At 49.7% G+C, this 18,145-nt stretch overlaps 1 protein-coding gene across 7 annotated transcripts in view; it reads right to left on the reverse strand.

Moving 5' to 3' along the window:
- Nucleotides 1-18,145, reverse strand: part of Dennd1a (DENN domain containing 1A) — a 463,938-nt gene that overhangs the window by 2,619 nt on the left and 443,174 nt on the right. For 6 of the 7 annotated variants that reach the window (XM_076928664.1, XM_076928662.1, XM_034495130.2 and 3 more), the window contains 3 exons: nucleotides 13,893-13,981; nucleotides 3,541-3,669; nucleotides 483-738 (listed from right to left, as the gene is read on the reverse strand). In XM_076928664.1, coding sequence (XP_076784779.1) covers nucleotides 483-738; nucleotides 3,541-3,669; nucleotides 13,893-13,981 — 474 coding nt within the window. The remainder of the gene's footprint in view (nucleotides 1-482; nucleotides 739-3,540; nucleotides 3,670-13,892; nucleotides 13,982-18,145) is intronic. The other variant, XM_034495132.1, reaches the window with a different exon arrangement.

Below are 18,145 nucleotides of genomic sequence, written 5' to 3' on the forward strand. Positions count from 1 at the left end.
CGTGGCCCTAGGCCTGGTTGGAGGCACAGGAGCCAGAGAGGAAACTGTATCTGAGTCCTGACCAGGCCTGCTACTTGTAGGCCATTTGACCTGAGCTAGACTAGAGCTGCTTCATTCCCAGCAGGTGGGATAATCTATGAATCTGAGAGAGGGGAGGTGACTAGATAGTCACTGGGAGAACCAATTCACCCAGGAGTTTGATCCAAGGAGCCCTGGTGGGCCTGGACAAGCCTTGCAGCAGTGACTCTCAGATAAGAAGGGAGGCAGGCAGACACCCCCTGCTGTGCTAACATGATAGCTGGCAACATGGTGTGCTGCTCGGAAGTGGGGTAGGGTCGGAGTATTGACTTAACGCAGGGGTGGGGAGTGTGGGGGTGGGGGTGTGATGCCCCATCTCCCTGATCTCTTCCTCTGTGACTGGGAGGACCCACCTCATCAGGAGGAGACACCCCATCAGCTACTGTGCCCTACTCCCACCATACCTGGTAATCAAAGCTCCCTGGCTGTTCCCGCAAGTCTTTGGGGGCCCGGAGATCCTCCAGGCTCTTGGCTTGGCCCAGCGGCTGCAGTGGTGCCTCCACGTCTAGGCTGCTGAAGACATCTTCTAGAAGGTCAATGCTGGCAGCTCGGTCAGGTGGAGCAGGGGTAGGTCCCCAGGGTTCCCGAACTAGCTGCTCTGGACTCTCGGTCTCACCTTCTGCGCTGTCTGATTCTTTCAATGTCCGGTACGGCTGTGGCCTAGGAGGAGACAAAACCAGCTGGATTTTCTTCTAGGGAATCTGTGGGCGCAACAAGTGGCCCTAGCCTTTGAGACACCAAGCTCCAGGACCAATGTCTTGTGGTTCTCTGGGGCTGGATTGGTGCCTTGGATGGGATGCTCTGACTCTCACTTTCTCTGAGGCCATGGTCACGTGCCCTAGGCCCCAAGGTCTTTGTATGTAACACATACAAACCAGGCAGGAGTGGAGGGGGCACTGTAAGCGGACACATGCATTTCTGTGGCCCACCTGCTTCCTGAATAGTGACCAACCTTAGCTTTAGAGTCAGGTCCAGAGCATGGGTAACCAGGAGCCCTAGCATCTGTAGGAAAACTTCTAGGCCTCAGCTTGTAGACTTATGTTTGAGCTCTTATGTTCCATCACTTGCAGGGGGAACCTGGGTGAGTCAGTTAACCTTTGTAAATCTCAGCTCCTCAAGTGGTGGTGTGGTTCTATGAACAAGCGCAGAGGGATGTGGACTGGTGCAAACCACTGACACGCATGGCTGCAGCCAGCAACCCACCCTCTGTGAGTTCTGTGAATCCACACATCACAACTTTTTGGGAGAGCTGGGTGTGAGTTACAGCTGGTTCCTTTTGCTTTCCCACTGAGCCTTACGGCACCACTGATCTGTGGGGAGATAACACCTCTGGTAAAGGCTGGCCAGTGCGATGACTGCCTCCCTTTTAGGGTCAGGTGGGCTGTGCACATGGTGCTGGTGAGGTGGGTTGAGGGCGCCACCTGCTGGTCACAAGCAGGCTGACACCAAAGGCCCACTGAACTATTAGGAGGAAGTCCCAACTCCATTTGTCAGACTTTTCTGTCTGGGACTTACACCCTACCTTATAGATGAAGCCATGGAAACCCAGAGAAGGTAAGTAAAGAAATTCTGTGCGTCACAGCACCCAGCAAGGGGTGGAATGAAGCGAAGTTCGAGGCTCTTCAGAGTCCTTTCCTCACTCTGACCAAGGAACTCAAGAGCCTTTAATCTAATCTGAGCACAAAGGAAGGGATAAGGAAGAGTCCTTACTTCCTAAACACAAGGAAGCAGTTGTTTTTAACCCTTTGTGTTGTGAATTAGGATGGAACAGCTCCTTTTTAAACACACTGAATTGGCTCTGGGTACAGGCTAAGGAAATGAATTGTAACTATTGCTTAAATAGGGAGACACTGGGCCCCCCGTGTCTCAGTGGTAGAATGTCCAGCATGTGAGGTCCTGGGTTCCATTCCTAACATCATAAAACTGGGGAAAAATGTCAGTCAGTCATTTAATTCAGAGGCCTGATGGGTAAGGCAGAGTGAGTGGGAATTTCCCAAGCAGGTTGCTTTTCCTGCAGGGTGAGTCAAGGCTGCCACTCAGATGAGCGTATGTTGTTTCAATAGCTCTTTCTGTTCTAACTAGTAATAGCTACATCAGTGGCTACATTAAACTGTGATAGCGCAGACATTCCTGCTGGGGAAAGCTGATTCCTCAAACATTTAAAAGAAAAAGATCAAAGAGAGAATGAAATTACTGAAAAGGTATGTGTGAAGCTCAGGGACCGTGGACTAACAGGGACAAGACTCTCCTATTGTCACAGTGAACTGGCAGCAGGAAATGAATGAGGGCAGAGCAGCCTTCACTTAGAAGGCCCAGGGTGAAGCCATAGGGAGAAGATCTGATGCTGGGAACTTGCTAAGGTTAGGGGTCAGAGAGCTGGGAGGGACTGAGGAGTAGGGATGGTGGAGGGAGACAAGGGCCCCTGACTGTGAAGTGGCCAGCAGCTGGCACTCTGGTAGGTTGTGGGCACATCCCTGAGTCTCCTGGGAAGTCCATTTGTATGTAAAGTAAGCCTTTTTTTCCTTGAAAAAAAAATGATGTTTGGAATTTGTATGTAGCTTATGTTATAAAATAATTAAGATGAAATTACTTAGAAAACACAGGTGGGGTTGGGTGGTGGTGGCGCATGCCTTTAAACCCAGCACTCAGGAGGCAGAGGCAGGCGGATCTCTAAGTTTGAGGCCAGCCTGGTTTAGAGAGTGAGCTCTAGGACAGCCAGGGCTATACAGAGAAACCCTGTCTCAGGGAAAAAGGAAGAAAGAAAGAAAGAAAGAGAGAGAGAGAGAGAGAGAGAGAGAGAGAGAGAGAGAGAGAAAGGAAGGAAGAAAGGAAGAAAGGAAGGAAGAAAGGAAGAAAGAAAGAAAGAAAGAAAGAAAGAAAGAAACAAACCCAGGTAGACCATAACATATGTGTGTATGTGTATGCATGCATACACATACACATACATACATACATACATACATACATACATTTAGAAAGGCTCATGTATATAGCCAGACTAGCCTGGAATTTGCTATGGAGCCCAGGCTAGCCTCAAACTCACAGTCCTTCTAGCTCACCTGAGACTACAGGTGTGCATCACCACTCATGGCTGATACGCTGGTGTTAACACACGTTTCATGGCCTTTTACTTATCATCTGCCTTCCTATCTCCATGGCTTTCTAAGATGCACTGAGAAAACGAGGGTCAGGAGTCAGGCTTACTGTGATCACCTGTCCCACTGACTGAATCATTTCCCCTGGTAAGGAATGGGGATCAGTGCTTCAATCTCACCTGACACCTTTGCTGTCATAGCCCTGTGGGGCCTGAGAGGAGGCCTGTAGACATGGCATCCACCCTGCAAGTTGGCACCCAGGAACTTTTCTCCCCATGGCAGCAAGCAGCCCCAGTCCCCCATGCTCCCCACTGCACCCAAAGAGTCACCAGGCTGAGCCCAAGGAGCTGGAAAGGAGAAGAGAGACCATTCAAAGGGAGCAGAGAAGAAAAGGCTTTCAGTGAAGCCAGTGCTGGGGGCCTCTTCCCGTCGGCATTCCTCATCAGAGGAGTCTTCAGAGAGGAAGACAGCATAGTGTCGCAAGGGCTTTACCAGGCTGGACAAGAGAGAAAAGAAGAGAGAGTTAGGGTACCATGAGAGCACAGGGTGAGGAGAAACCCCAGGGCATCCACTGGGGTAAGGAGGCTGTCTTCAAGTAGAGCTGTGTTTGCCATGTGTGTTGAGGGCTTTGAACTCTCGCCCAGAACGTCTGACCTGGTCACCCACTGCCAGCAGGCTAACCCTAAATTAACAATGAACATTCACTGCTTCCTGTTTAAAGTACTAAACACTTCCGGCAAGCAGAGCTAGGGACTGCTGGCTGAAAGCTATCTTCCCACTACATACAATGCTAATGACAAGAATTTAAAGGCATGACATGATTGCTATTTTTATGACTGGGCTCCCCACACCTGCAGGCTCCATCTCTGCAGATCCAATCAGCTGTGAGACAAAAATGTGTGGGTGTGGTGCCGCACACCTTTAGTTCCAGCACTGGCAGGCAGAGGCAGAAACAGGTGGATCTCTGTGAGTTCAAGGCCAGCCTGGTCTACAGAGTAAGTTCCAGAACAGCCAAAGCTACACAGAGAAACCTTGTCTTGAAAAACAAAAGAAACAAAGAAAATGCTTGGAAAAAATTGCATCTGTACTGAGCATGTGCAGTCTGCACTGTCATCACATTCTTCCCTGCACAGCTCAATGGCATCTACACAGCATGCATGCTGGATTATGTATAAAAAATGTAACCTAGAGATGGTTTAAAGTGTATAGGAGGGTGTGTACAGCCTCTTTGCAAACACCAGACCATTTCACAGAACAGGCATGAACATCCTGGATTTTGGCATCTAGACCTGGTTCCGAGGATACTGCGTCTCCTATCTACTTGTGGGAAACGGCACAGGAGAAGGACTAGAAAAGCCAGTGCTCACGTGCCAGCAATGGCTAGTGGGGTTGTGGGTGACCCCACCTCCTGCTTCTCTTCATACAGCATGCATATCTCTACTTCAGTAATCAAGGGGGAAAAGTTAAGGGGAAAGTGAGCTATGTGGAAGCAGCCCCTGAGAAGACCCTTTTCTGATTAGCTGCCCTCTCTGGAGTCTCCCTCGGATGCTTCTTCAGAGAGTCTTTTTCATCTGTGATGTGGAAATTAAATATTCATTGTTATAAAAAATATATCTCCCTTGTCAGCCACCTGTGTGCTCCAGCTCTATAAACAAACACACACACACAGCCCAGAGTCCACACCTGGCTCCTAGCAATTAGATACTGACCAGCAGTGCCCACGAGAGGTCACAGGCCCAGGAGAGGAGAGCCCCAACTGTGGCAGGTTCAAATCCTGGCCTCACCATGAGTGCCTTTGTAACTAACACCTCTGCCTCTGTCAATGGCTGGGTCACTGTGAGGACACCCGAGAGGGAACAGTGAAGTTTTGAGGAGACAGTGAGAAGACACAGGGTATCAGGCAGGACTACCTGCTCTTAGGAGCAGCCTTCCTGCACTTCCTCGTTGGAATTCCTTTCAGGTTTTATTTAGGGAAGGGCAACACATTTGAAACAAGTATACAAAAGTCTGAACAGGAGGCTGGGGAGGGCCCTGGGGTGGCCAGTGTTGTGATACCTGTTCCTAGAGCTAACCTCCCAGAGCCATCCACAGCCTCAGACCATCTAGCCATAAACCCTCATTTTCTTCCCTGTTCCCGCAGGCTGGTCATGAGTTTTATCCTCCAACTGCAGTGGAGGTTGTGGCTAGCCCAGGGTCATGCACCTACCTACTCCAGGGGCAGGCACTTCTTACCCATGTTTAAGCAGATCCAGTGCTGGCTAGGCACTGGGGACTACTGAGGAAGCACAGAGAAGTGAGCAGATAACCAAACCAGGAAGTGACTAGAGCCAGGGGCCCTAGCTCAGGTTGTTGTGAGGACCGCAGCACTGACTGTGGATACATACCAGACAATATAAGCCCCTACCTGGGAGTGCTGGGTGACCCTCAGAGTTACTGTGAATGTCTGACACCCACATACAGCGTGGGTTCCTTTCCTGGTACAGATCACATGGTGGCTGACAGTCGCTAAGTCTATCACATTCCCAGTGGGCTTTGAGCCTTTGTGCTGGAAGAACTTTGGTGTCATTAAAGTCCTGCAGCGAGGGCTACCTTTGGCACTCAGGGCCTCCCACATGCTGCGAGTGCAGAAAGCAGGAGAGGGAGATCTACTGTTCAGTCTACAAGCTGGCTTCCTCCAGCTGACTCTGCTGGTCAGGCCAGGCTCAGGTGTTCATGGCACATCATGACAGGGCAGTGAAGTGAAATGTGCCATGTGATTTGGTCAATCAGAGTGTTGTCATGTCCATGCCCTAAGGATGGTGATGACTCAAAAAAGAACTCACATGCTGTCCACACAGCTTCTCACTAATTCTTCATGACAAAGAAGGCAAAGCTCAGAGAAGTGGAGAACCTTGCCTGGCGTCACACAGCCCTGAGGGTGGTGCTGGAGTGGACTCTGTGTTGGCCTGTCTCTAAACACCACAAGGTCCTGCCACCTGATTCCTGGGGCTGAAACAATGGAATGAGAGGCAGGGGGTTCCCCTTCCACTTTTAATGAAAGGTGAGGTTTCAAAATAAACTTATTTAAATTCAGCTGCTCATGTTCTCCCATGAAAGATACAGTCAGATATTTGTCAGGGATAAAGGATGAACCATCGAAAATGTCCAGGCTTAAATTTTTTATTAGCTTAAGGCAGAATATAAAAAAATGTACCTCTTCCCTCATTAACCCAATTCAGCTACTACCCTGCAGTCTGCCCCCCACCATTTGCCTGGATTTTATTCCACACAAAGGGGCTGTCTGGGAAAAGGCAGGCCTCGCTGAACTTGGCTACCCAGCAAGGGCTGTGATGTCACAGCAAGAGAGAAAGGCTCTGTCCATCATGGCTCAGGCCTATCATCCTGCTGCCCCTGCCTTGTCCACCTGCAGTGGAGTTCCCTGCAGATGATCTGGAGCCCTTTCTAATGTTTGGTTTAACGTGTCGCTGGTTAGTGTGCACGTGTGACAGTGGTGACAGGCGAGGCTGTTCCTTTTTAAATACCATGTCAGAGACTCAGCATCGGGAAGCCGGGAGGGGCTCTGTGCTCGCTGCTCCAGGATCGCGCCGGTTTATTTTTTAATGAGGAAGATCTACATCTTGAGAGTTTTTTATGTGTCACATAGCATGGACAAATCAGCCGCACGTCACGCTGGCCCCAAATGAAGTGCTGACAAATGTAGATGTTTCAAATTTAATTGACATTTAAATGCACTTGAGATAAAGTAGAAGGGGATCATCCGGGCCTTGGTCTCCTGAGGTAATGAAGGGGCACCGTGATCATTCTAGAAGAATCATTTTACTCCGGCACACAGGGTCTTCGCTTTGTAAATGCTCTGGTTACTTTGTGTCCCTGGTGACACAGTCCTGGTGGGGTAATATGGTGCATAGAATGGCACTGGGCAAGGCCAGCCATCCACTCTCTACCTCCTTTCCCTTTCTTTCCAGACACCTTGGCAAAGTCCTTGGACCTTATGTTCTCTGCAGATGGGGATGCTGTCATCTTTCAGAAAGTCCGAGCAGAAAAATGAAATATTCACCAAGGTCTTTGCAAGGTGCCTACCATGAACCAAACCCTCGGCTGCTGTCCCATGCTGCTTCATAGGACGATGCCGGGTACCTCTATCCTGGTCAGGGATGGCTGTATCTCAGCACATGGGTGTCATCCAGCCAGCCTCACCTACAGTTTCCAAATCTCTTCAACCCCATGATATAGGGCCAGTTTCCCAACTACAAGTTGGCAGTGGCTGAAAAGGCAGAAGGCGCTCTGAAGCAAGGCTGCATATGGAGCTGCTCCCAAAAGCCAGAGTAAGGGTTGCTGTGCTGAGGGAGGAGCGGGGTGCACAGGGACCTCTGTCCTCAGTTTCATGAATATCTGATGAGGAGTGAGGGTCACTGCCATCACCAGTCACCATCAGAACAAGGGTGCTCTGCTGTCTGTGATAATCCCTACTGTCATCAGCAAGAATCCAGGTCCCTCCACTCCCTTGGAGACTGGCTCTGCTACGAGACAGTGGGGTATCAGGAACAGACTTTTCCTGTCTCCACTAATGCAACCACTGTGGCCATCCTTTCTTCTGACAGAATTCTCTAATGCCCACATGGCATTAGACTGAGATGGTCCTGCCAAGTTACCAGGTGGATACACACAGGAATAGGACATTGTTACTCTCGGGTCTGTTGGAGGGAAGGTGAAGATCGGGAGAGTGGAGACATCTATCTCAGCCCTTCACCCACAGGACAGCCATGTCTGCCTGAGGACCATGGCAGTAGTGGATAGGAGATGGGGTACGGGCAGTCCTAGGTGTGTGACTCAGCCCCAGGGAAAGTTGTTCCACTTGCTAGAGGGCCGTTTCCTTTGTATTTGAGAGGGGCTCACACTGTCCTGGCTGGGCTCAGGGTGCTTAGCCAGGATGCATGAGGTGGCTGGGAATACAAGCTATTGAGCCAGGGTGGCATGGAATGTGTAAGAGGCTGGGGTCTTAGATAAGTGGTAAAGCCTTTCAGAGGTGACTCCGAGAGGCTTTCCCTGTAGTGACAGCAGATGGGAACTGGTTCCCTGTGTGTGTGTGGAGGATGCTGTGCACGTGAACGCAGCTTTCCTTGACTGGATCTTTGCACTCAGTCACATAAATAGCCACCGAAACAAACAGGGGCTACTGCTGTCTCCAGTCGTTAGCCATTGTCAGTGGGGGTAGAGGTGGGGATGGCAACACCGCCAGCTTAGACACTCTTGGATGAGGGCTCCTGTTGGTTCTTGCTTTCCTAGTCCTGGTTCCAGTGTCTCATCTGGCTTCAGGCTCTTCTTTGTTTCTACCATCTAGAATCCACTGGGGAAGGCAGTGAGTCAGGTCAGGGGCCTCTCACTCTGCTAATTGGGTCTATGACCTTCTGTGAGGGTGTTTGGACTTTTGGTTGCTCAGGCAGTGGGTACTGGCAGCCTGCCAAGGGGTAGCACCAAGACAGCTGCCCCTACCCCCTGGGGCCCAGGCCCAGCTGGCATCCTGGAGACTTGCTGCTGGGCTGGTGGCAGCTCTTAGCTCTTGCAGGGTCAGAGGAGGCGAGGTGCTAGCAGCCTCACAGTCACATTCCACGCACACCTGGCATACAGTAAATGTTCATTAGGTGTTTGTGGTTGTTTACTGGCACCTGGTTGGTCTCCAGGGTTAGTGGACTGTGAGTGGCAGGCATCTGCCTTTACCAATTCCTATAGTCCTCCATTCAGGAGACACCTTTGAGCAGAAGTCTGGATAAGCACTGGTATGGCAGTCAAAGTCAAGGTTGAAGTACATAACTTCTCCCTGGAGAAGCCCAGAGTACGGGTATGTTTATGTGCAGGTGCATGCCCATGTGCACGTACACACAAATGTGCATGTCTGTGTGTGTCTGTCCACATGCACGCTTCTATAAACATGTGCCTTCAAGTGTGTATGAGATATCTAGAGGAATTTTAACAGTGTAAGTTCACACTGGGGGCTGGGGCACAGGAAGGAAAGTCTGTGGTCCCATGTGACCATCCGAGTATTGGAGGACTGAGACTGGTCATTGCTGAAGAGGTGAGGAGGACTGGGAGGTCATGTGTCCTCCTAATTTAGGATGTGGCTGTGGCTTCTCCAGATGCCCTCAGGTGGTGGAGAAGCCTTGGCACCTCAGAGACGGTGGGCTGGGATGCCACCGTGAGCATGGGGAAGTCCATCTGTGCACCAGGCCTCTGGCCAAATGACTAAGTCCAGCGTTGGGGTAGCTCTGGGCTGTACAGGAGGCAAAGGGCTTGGCTCCATTGAGATCCAACCCCAAGGAATGTGAGGCTGCCCACAGTGCTAGGGTAGCTTGTCTTCTGCAGTGAAGCACAGTGGCACAGAGAAAATGTTCTGAGATGCAGACTTTGGTCCTGTCCTCAGCAAATGCTTCTGGCAATGGCTTCTGATTTGTTTTCGCCTTCTGAGGCCTTGGTACAGGGGCCACTGAGTATATTTGGGACAAATGCAATTGCACACTGCTGTCCCTCAGCTGTCTATGCAGCCGGCACACCTGCAGTTGACCCCATATTGAGACTTTCCAGTGCTGCCAGCTGCCCAGATCTGGCAGAAGGGATGAGGCACTGTGGTTCCTGTCCACTGAGTTGGACAGGACAGACATCTTCCTCCAGCACTGATGAGTGTACTGGCTTAGTCATCGAGAGGTAGAATTGAAGCCCAGTTCTACTACTAACTAGCTATGTAACCAGCCCTGTTACTAACTAACTAGCTATGTGACTAAGGGCAGGATCAAACTCTTAAACTTTCAGCCATTACCATAAAACACAGCTCAAGCCCCCACCTCCCACTTTCTCCTGAGGATGTAAAGAAATGTCATGTGTAAAGTGTCTACCTAGCACATAGCCCGCAGCGAGTGTAGTGTCAGTTCCATGTCTTATAGTGACACAGAACGAGGGGAAGCTCAGCAAGCAGGGGATTACCCCAGCATCTTTCTTCCTTTTTTTCTTTAAAAAAATTATTTATTTATTTTATGTATTAGTTCTCTATCTGCATGTATACATGCATGCCAGAAGAGGGCATCAGATCCCAATATAGATGGTTGTGGGCCACCATGTGGTTAGTAGGAATTGAACTCAGGACCTCTAGAAGAGCAGCCAGTGCTCTTAACCGCCGAGCCATCTCTTAGCCCACACCATTTTTCTAATAAATAAAACCTTGGGAACAAAAGCTAAAGGTATAGTATGGGGCAGGGTTAAGAACATGCCTTCACACACATGCCTGTGGTCACAAATGACAGAAGTTATCAAGAGACAAGGGACAAGTCCATACAACTGGATTTCACAGACTGAGAGCTCCAAAACCATAGCTAGGCAAAGCCTGGAGGGGCTCCACACAAACACTTATGTGTAGCCGAGTCAAAGTCGTGGGAGTCAGAGTCAACTTGCTCCCTTCCTGACCTCTGGGCTGTCTCTAAGCCTCTGCAGCATTCTGACAAGTAAAATTGCTTAAAAAGAGAGATCTGGTGGGAGAGGTGAGCAGGCTTGGTTGACTCTGGGAGAGGTGAGCAGGCTTGGTTGAATCTGGGCTCTTCTTTAGTATGAGGGAACTTCATAGGCTGTGGCCAGCAGAGTCTGCATCTGCATGTGACTGGAGAAACAAGGCATGCAGTCTAGAGAGCTTGGAGGGTAGGTGACCAGAACTTCAGGTCCACTGCTGTCTGCAAGTCTCTAACCTCAGGACCCATAGCTGGCCCTCCTGCTGCACCATGAAGATGAGCCAGGGGCTGTACACAGATGATGCCCCTCTATATTCTCAGCTGCTCAGTGAGTACTATGGCCCTGATCTCACTGCGGCCTTCTAGTAGGGAATAAGAGGGGACACCTGGAGATCAGTGTGGTCACTAGGCCTTGTCTCGGTTGTACACGGGTGGGAGCCAGAGGCTGACATACCACTACTGCTCTCTGCCTTACTGTTTTGAGATGGGCTCTCACTGAACCCACAGCTTACTGGCTGGCCAGTCCTCCCAGTGAGGGAACTTTTGTGAGGGTACTGGGGACCTAAACTCAGCTCCTTATGCGGACTGAGCCATCTTTCCAGTCCTTAACCTCAGTAATCAGTGAATGGTGACTGAAAACCAGACCCCCCCCCCCCCCCCAGAAATACTTTGAAGAGCTTATCCAAGTGCTAAGAAATGGCCTAAAGGGGCTGGACAACCTTAACTCAGGAAGGAAATTTCATTTTGGGCAAACGTAAGTCAGTAGATGAGTCAGCACGGAAACTCCCGCTGAAGGCATCTCAGTGTCTGCCTACCAGGTTTTCAGAGATGTCTACTGAACAAATGGACACATGAACGCACGTACAGAGCAATGGACAGAAACACGTCTGCAGGACAGGAAGACACGGACCTCAGCTGAGAGCCGTTGGCTACTGCTGGAGCTTGATGGACCCTCAGAGTTCTCAACTCCTAAAAGGCTCCATCTTGCTGAACAGAGATAACTATTGAATATGTTGGCAGAAAGGTAAGAGGATGGAGTTACCCCTCCAGCTGCAGCCCAAGTCCTGTATGAGTCCAGTACACTTTAGTGTCCCTAGCAGAGATAAAGAACTAGGACTCAAGACAAGTCACAGTGGATGAATGCGCCAGGTCTTGAGTGCATGTGTACCACCAGAAACCACCCTCCACAAAGACCACTAGACGCTGGCTCCCACCTCCCAGCCTCTCTTCTGAACTCTCCCAACATGGAGCTGACAGACTGGTGGCGCTGTTTTCCTTCCCTTCCAGAACAATATTTGAGGAGTCTGTTTTATTAAAATATTTTCCGCTGGATGCTTCCTGTGTTTCAAGAACTTGGTCTTGCCAGCTGGAGCTGGTGACAGTTGAGAGAAACACATCCAAGTGCTGTTGTGACATGGCATTTGGAAGTAGAGGAGCAATGGGGGAGGGGGGGCTAGGGGATGGCAGCATGGAAGAGACAGGAAAACACCCGGGTGGCACCAGAAATGTCATTGGCATGATGAGAACACAGCCTCGCCTCTTCCTCATTAAGAAAATGTGAAGAGAAACCCTAGCAATGACGTCTTAGAACATCCCTTGCTACCCGCTGGCCGGCCTGAGCGGCAGTGAGGTGTCTTTTGATTCTTGTCACTGTGTTTGCCAGCCCTCTGAACCAGCCCCCACACTCTTGCCCAGTTCATCTCAACCTGATGCTTTCTGGAAAGAAATCTAAGACAGGCACATTACACGAAAATACTGAAGTGATGCCGACCCAGCTAAGGCAATTAGCAGAGGAGCTACCTTCTTGACACAGCCAGCTTTTTGCACACACTAAAGCACTACTCCTGTCACTGGGTTTGGAACAGGAACAGCATAAATAAATGTGCTTGGCGAGTCCAATCTCTAATCAGGACTGCAAAGTGGGGAATGTGTTTCCATAGGATGTGAACTGCTGCCAGTCGTGTGTGTGTGTGTGTGTGTATTATGCAAGGATATCCTTGGTTTATGACTCAATATCTACAGGTCCATGGTCTCTATCCCAGGACACTTAGATCAGCTATGAAGAGGTGCTAATTCCATTCCCTTCAAGAGAAATCTTTAAGAGGGAACCCAGAGCCATGCAGCATTCTCACCACAAGGGGGCAGTCATAATCCACGGCAAAGGAGATGTCCCTCAGTATTACCACCACACCAATGTGCAGAGCCCAAGTTAAACCTGCCTTAACTTCAGGTATCCCCTCTTCAAAATCTCACATATCCAGGCATCTCCAGAAACACACACACACACACACACACAAACACACACAAACACACACACACACACACACACACACACACACACACACACACACACACTTTCCTACTCTGGTGTTCTCCCTGAATGGTAAAGACCATTCAGGAAGGCTGGTTCTATAAAGCAGAGGATCATGGGAGAAACGAAGTGCACCGAGCTAGGCCATAGCCTGACGCTTTGGAATCATTTTTCTATTTTGGCACCAGTTCTTTTCTTCCCTTCCACACAAAGTCTCCCCCCACCCCCCATCCTCAAACGAACCTAGGCTGAGATGGATCTGTGATATCCAAGGAAGCTGGTGAGTGTAGCTGAGCCCAGGGCCATGTGCACAGGACAAGGAGAAACAGTGTTTCTTTCTCCAGCTGTCTACAGCTTTTGACCCTGAAGGCTCTGTCTCCCCATCTATCTAACAGCCATTCCAGACGTGACTGAAGCTGGCTCTAGGCTGGGTCTCAGGGTGCCCAGAGGTACGCTAGGTCAGGGGGAGTTTGAAGAAAAGGCCTAAGAGCACAGGTGCTATGGCTGAGGAGGACCAAGGGTAAGGTTGTCTTCTGGATAAGCTCAAGCCATAGAGACTTTGAAAGCAGCTGGCCTACAATAGGGGTTGGCCTTGCAGGGCAAGTAGCCTCTTTGGCAAGGTAGCTTACTCTCACCTGTGGACTCGACATCTTTAGTGTAAGAGGCCCGGGGCTTTCTTTGGAATGTGGCTGAGTGTCTTTGGGCCATGCCACTCAAAGTACAGCCCAGGATCCTGACGTGGCATCAGAGGTTCAGACTCTGACACCAAGCTCTTCCCTGTCTGGCCTCCTTATTTAACACCTGCTCAGGATTTCAAGAGAGCCTCCAAGAGGAAGGCTGGGGATGCACGCTTGCTCGTCACAGAGCTCTGGCTCACTAGGTTCCTGGGGAGAGATGAGAGGGAGCAACAGTACTCACTGCTCAGGGCTTGAGACGGATGTCCTCCGGCCTTCCACAGTCATGTTGCTCTTGGGTCTCTTGACAACGTGTGGACGAGGCGGTCGTACCTAAAGATGAGCATGGGGAAATCCACAAGGAGTGAGTTATAAAGGCCCCACAAGTTTCACGGTGACACATTTGGGTAGACAGTCCTGGGGTTGGTTACAGGTTCTCCAGGTCTGGGCTACCATGGTCTCCTTGCTTATCATGGAAACACCACCTCTTAATACACAGCATATGGATATGCTCTCTGGAATCTAAGCCAGAAAGGCTCTCCTCATCTGCAGACCCAGAGGCCCCTCAGAGCTGACTGAGGTGTGAACAACATGGGAGGCAGAACACCACCACCCTATTCATGGAATTTAGAAACCATGTGTAGAACAAAGAGGTTCCACTCACATTTGTTTGGGGGACACACACTCAAAATACTCTTTTACAGCTGAATTACAGGACACTTATTGTCCTCTCTAAAGGGAAGCGGGAAGCAACTGACAACTCCACAGAGTGCCCAGCCAAGCCAACCTGCTTCTCAGGGTACTGTTACTGTATGCCCTGTCTTCCAGGAGGGTTCAACAGGATGCTACACAAAGCACAGCTTAGGAGTGGCAGTGGGCACACGAGGGCAGCAGGCAGCTTCGTAATTCACTTTCTACTACACTGTGGGTAGATGGGTTATCCTGAGCTGCTACCTCTGAATACCACAGTAAAGCCACAGAGGAAAGGATGCCCTGTTCCTTGTCCCATCAGAGCCCATTAGGCTGTAAATTTCTGGGTACTCTTAGAATGAGTCTCATTTGGTCTAATCAGTATTATGTGGCTTTATGTGTGGCACCATCACCTCTGACCACTTCTAATGTCAAAGAGATTTGAGAAGAAAGCTGAGAATGTCTCTCTGTGGCTCTTGCTGTTCATACAGATGAGCCAGCATTGGAGATTGCATAGGAAGCGTGCATTCTGTGCAGCTGCAATGAGACACTGGCTGACAAGACAGTGCACACACTCCGTTACCTACTGCCCTTCTTCAGAACAAACCCCCCCTGCGACCCCCCAGAAACTGGTGGGTGACACAGAACAATGGCTTAAGAACAAGATTACAGAAGTTGGCTGCATACAAGACCAATCTTGATAGAGTCTCCTGGAACCTTCAGGTCTGCGCACGTCTGACCAAACCAAAGATTTTCCTGTGGAGCGGCCAGTCTGAGCTCAGACTTCTTTGGCAAATCAGAGATGTGGTAAAGGCCAAGAACATTCCATGAAACATGCTGTCTTCTTCCACCGAGCTATTGTTAAGACTTAACCACAGGGTGTGGGTAACACACTGATATGAACATGGCACAGAGTGTGTGCTTCAGAAATGCCTGCCTGCTTCTCTGTGATGGAGATGCCCCCTTTTATCAGTAGCAAAAGGAAGGGAGGGAAGTGCCTGTAAGAAGATAGATTGCAGATAGTCTTAATCCTTTTAGGCATCCTGTGAGGTATCTGGTACATACTGGAGCCTCAGTAAGATTTGTAGACAGGCCAATGTTACTGTCTGGAATCTAACAGTGGTAAATACTATTGTGGTCGTCATTGTTATTAGAAAGGTGTCTGGCACCCAACAGACATTTGGTCAACATTTGCCAAATAAATACATGGCTATATCTGTCCCCATTCTCATATGGAGCTGGTTTCCCCAGCAAGGCCCCTTGGATCCCTGAGACTCTGTCTGCAAAGGAGGAAAACACAGCTGGGTGGAAGAGCTCTCCTGCCCTTGCCAGGGACCTGGGGACTGAGTTCAGGAAGGTCAGACATTATGGCCTGTCAACTTGTCCCACACAGGGCTGCTCCTTACTAAAATGAAGACAGGTTAAGAATGTGAACTTGCTACTGAAATGGGGGGATTAAGTTTGTGGCAACTTCAACTGAACTTGCAACGTGGTGAAACATGGGGAAAAAGAACAACAGAGCTAATTAGACGAGCTGAGCTGTCAGAGTGCTGCTGAATGGCTCAGCGCCAACAAACAAAAGGAATGGGTTGGCAATCAGCAGGATCGATGGAGGAGACTGCTTCATTAGGGATGATAAAACAGACAGAGGAGGGAGAGGCGAGGGGTGAGGGAGGGTGGGAAAGACACAACGGACCAGAGACAGTCACCCCTGTGGTTACAGACCCACCCAGAGTCACACATTCCTCACTGGTGTAGGATTATCATTACAGACAAACACCCAAATGCACCAGGGCTCAGAGACCGCAGTGTATATACAGTCTCACAAACAGACATCCACAAAGGCATGCATAAGAAGTAATGGTGCGTGCTTGTTCTCTCTCTCTCTCTCTCTCTCTCTCTCTCTCTCTCTCTCTCTCTCTCTCTCACACACACACACACACACACACACACACACACACACACACACACACACCATGCAGTGGCAGGCCACAACCAGGCCTAGACACACACAGGCAATTGGCAACTGGTTTAATCAAAGACAATGCAGACAAACCCCAGTGTATTTCAGCAGCACCACCTCTCTTCTTCTGGGGTGCTTAGGAAAGGTGAAGTCTGGGCGGAGGGAAAACCACTCTTACACACAACAGGGGCTGGCCCACCATTGCTAAGATCTCAGCAGCACCAGGGGAGAGAATGCTAAACAGGGCTTTCCAGATCTGTTCGGGGGACTAGAGGGGAAAGTTGGGAAGCCAGCCAATTCCCCACCGGATTCAGAACCTGAGAAATCTAAGTCGGCAGGGTTAAGTGTGTATTGAATACAAAAGCACCAAGTACATTTGATTTTAATGGTGAGCAAGAAATAATAAATAAAACGCTTACAGAGTGCTTCATGTGGGCCCATGGCAGCCTGCCTCTCCCTTCTCCCTGGTGGCTCCAGCCACTGCCCTTCAGCCAGGAGACACCAGAATGATTTTCTTTTGCTCTTTCTTTCCCCTTATTAAGAAGACTCCTCAGATCCTCTGGTCATAGTCAAGCTCCAGCCACAGGTGCCGGGCTACACAATCCCTCTTGTCAAGGCTGAGTGCCTACTATCCCATGGCTTTGCCACCCAGGCCAGCAGCTGTTGTGCTTTGCCATGTTTATAGGCAGTGACCTGGCAAATCCTGACATGGAATGATGTCAGGCTGTCCTTTCTGTGGCCCTTAGGAGTTCCATGATCCAGGTCTCCCTAGTTTCTTTCCACCAAGTGTGGACTGGTGTCTACAGGACATGCTGGGATGAGTGCATCCAGAATAAATAATAGTCCCCGTGACCTGGGGACCCTGGGTCCCATACAACACATCTTCTAGCCTCCTAGTCTGTCTCTCAGTGGCTATGCTTGCAGAAGAAGGGGAGCCCAAGAACATGGCCAGTGAGTCACCTCTTGCCCTGGCTAGGGGCAGAGGCAGATGCTACCCAGTCTCGTTTTGGGACAACATTACTTTCTTAAGTTTTCAGATGCTTGGGCACACTACAGTTTATCCAGTCCCACAATAGTAAGACTAAAGTTCACAAGAGCTGTCTCTAGTACTTGAGTTTTTCTCAGAGAGCTACCATGCCTTGAATCACATTAAACCCCTGGCTGTCCTGGAGTCCAGGCCTTTAAAGCTGCCTAGAGCTCCCTACCAGCTGCTACCTATAGCTGCCAAAATCCATCTGTTGAGAGGTAGGTCTGGTTTCAAAGGCCAGCTGGTCTCTCACTGTCTCTGTAGTAGGCTATGAACTAGGGAAATGACATCTGCCTTCTGTGGACTGGAAGAAGGACAAATGAGATATGGATGAGATACGGATGAGATACAGATGAGATATGGATGAGATACGGATGAGATATGGATGAGATATGGATGAGATACGGATGAGATACAGATGAGATATGGATGAGATACGGATGAGATATGGATGAGATATGGATGAGATACGGATGAGATATGGATGAGATATGGATGAGATATGGATGAGATACGGATGAGATATGGATGAGTTATGGATGAGATACGGATGAGATATGGATGAGATACGGATGAGATACGGATGAGTTATGGATGAGATATGGATGAGATATGGATGAGATATGGATGAGATACGGATGAGATACGGATGAGATACGGATGAGATACGGATGAGATACGGATGAGATATGGATGAGATACGGATGAGATATGGATGAGATATGGATGAGTTATGGATGAGATACGGAGTACCTAGCTCAGTCCTGGGCACATTCAGGGCTGCTTATACTTCCCAAATCTTATCCCTGCCATGACA

This window comes from Arvicanthis niloticus, chromosome 2 (genome assembly GCF_011762505.2).
Source record: "Arvicanthis niloticus isolate mArvNil1 chromosome 2, mArvNil1.pat.X, whole genome shotgun sequence".
In the NCBI taxonomy this organism is placed as follows: domain Eukaryota; kingdom Metazoa; phylum Chordata; class Mammalia; order Rodentia; family Muridae; genus Arvicanthis; species Arvicanthis niloticus.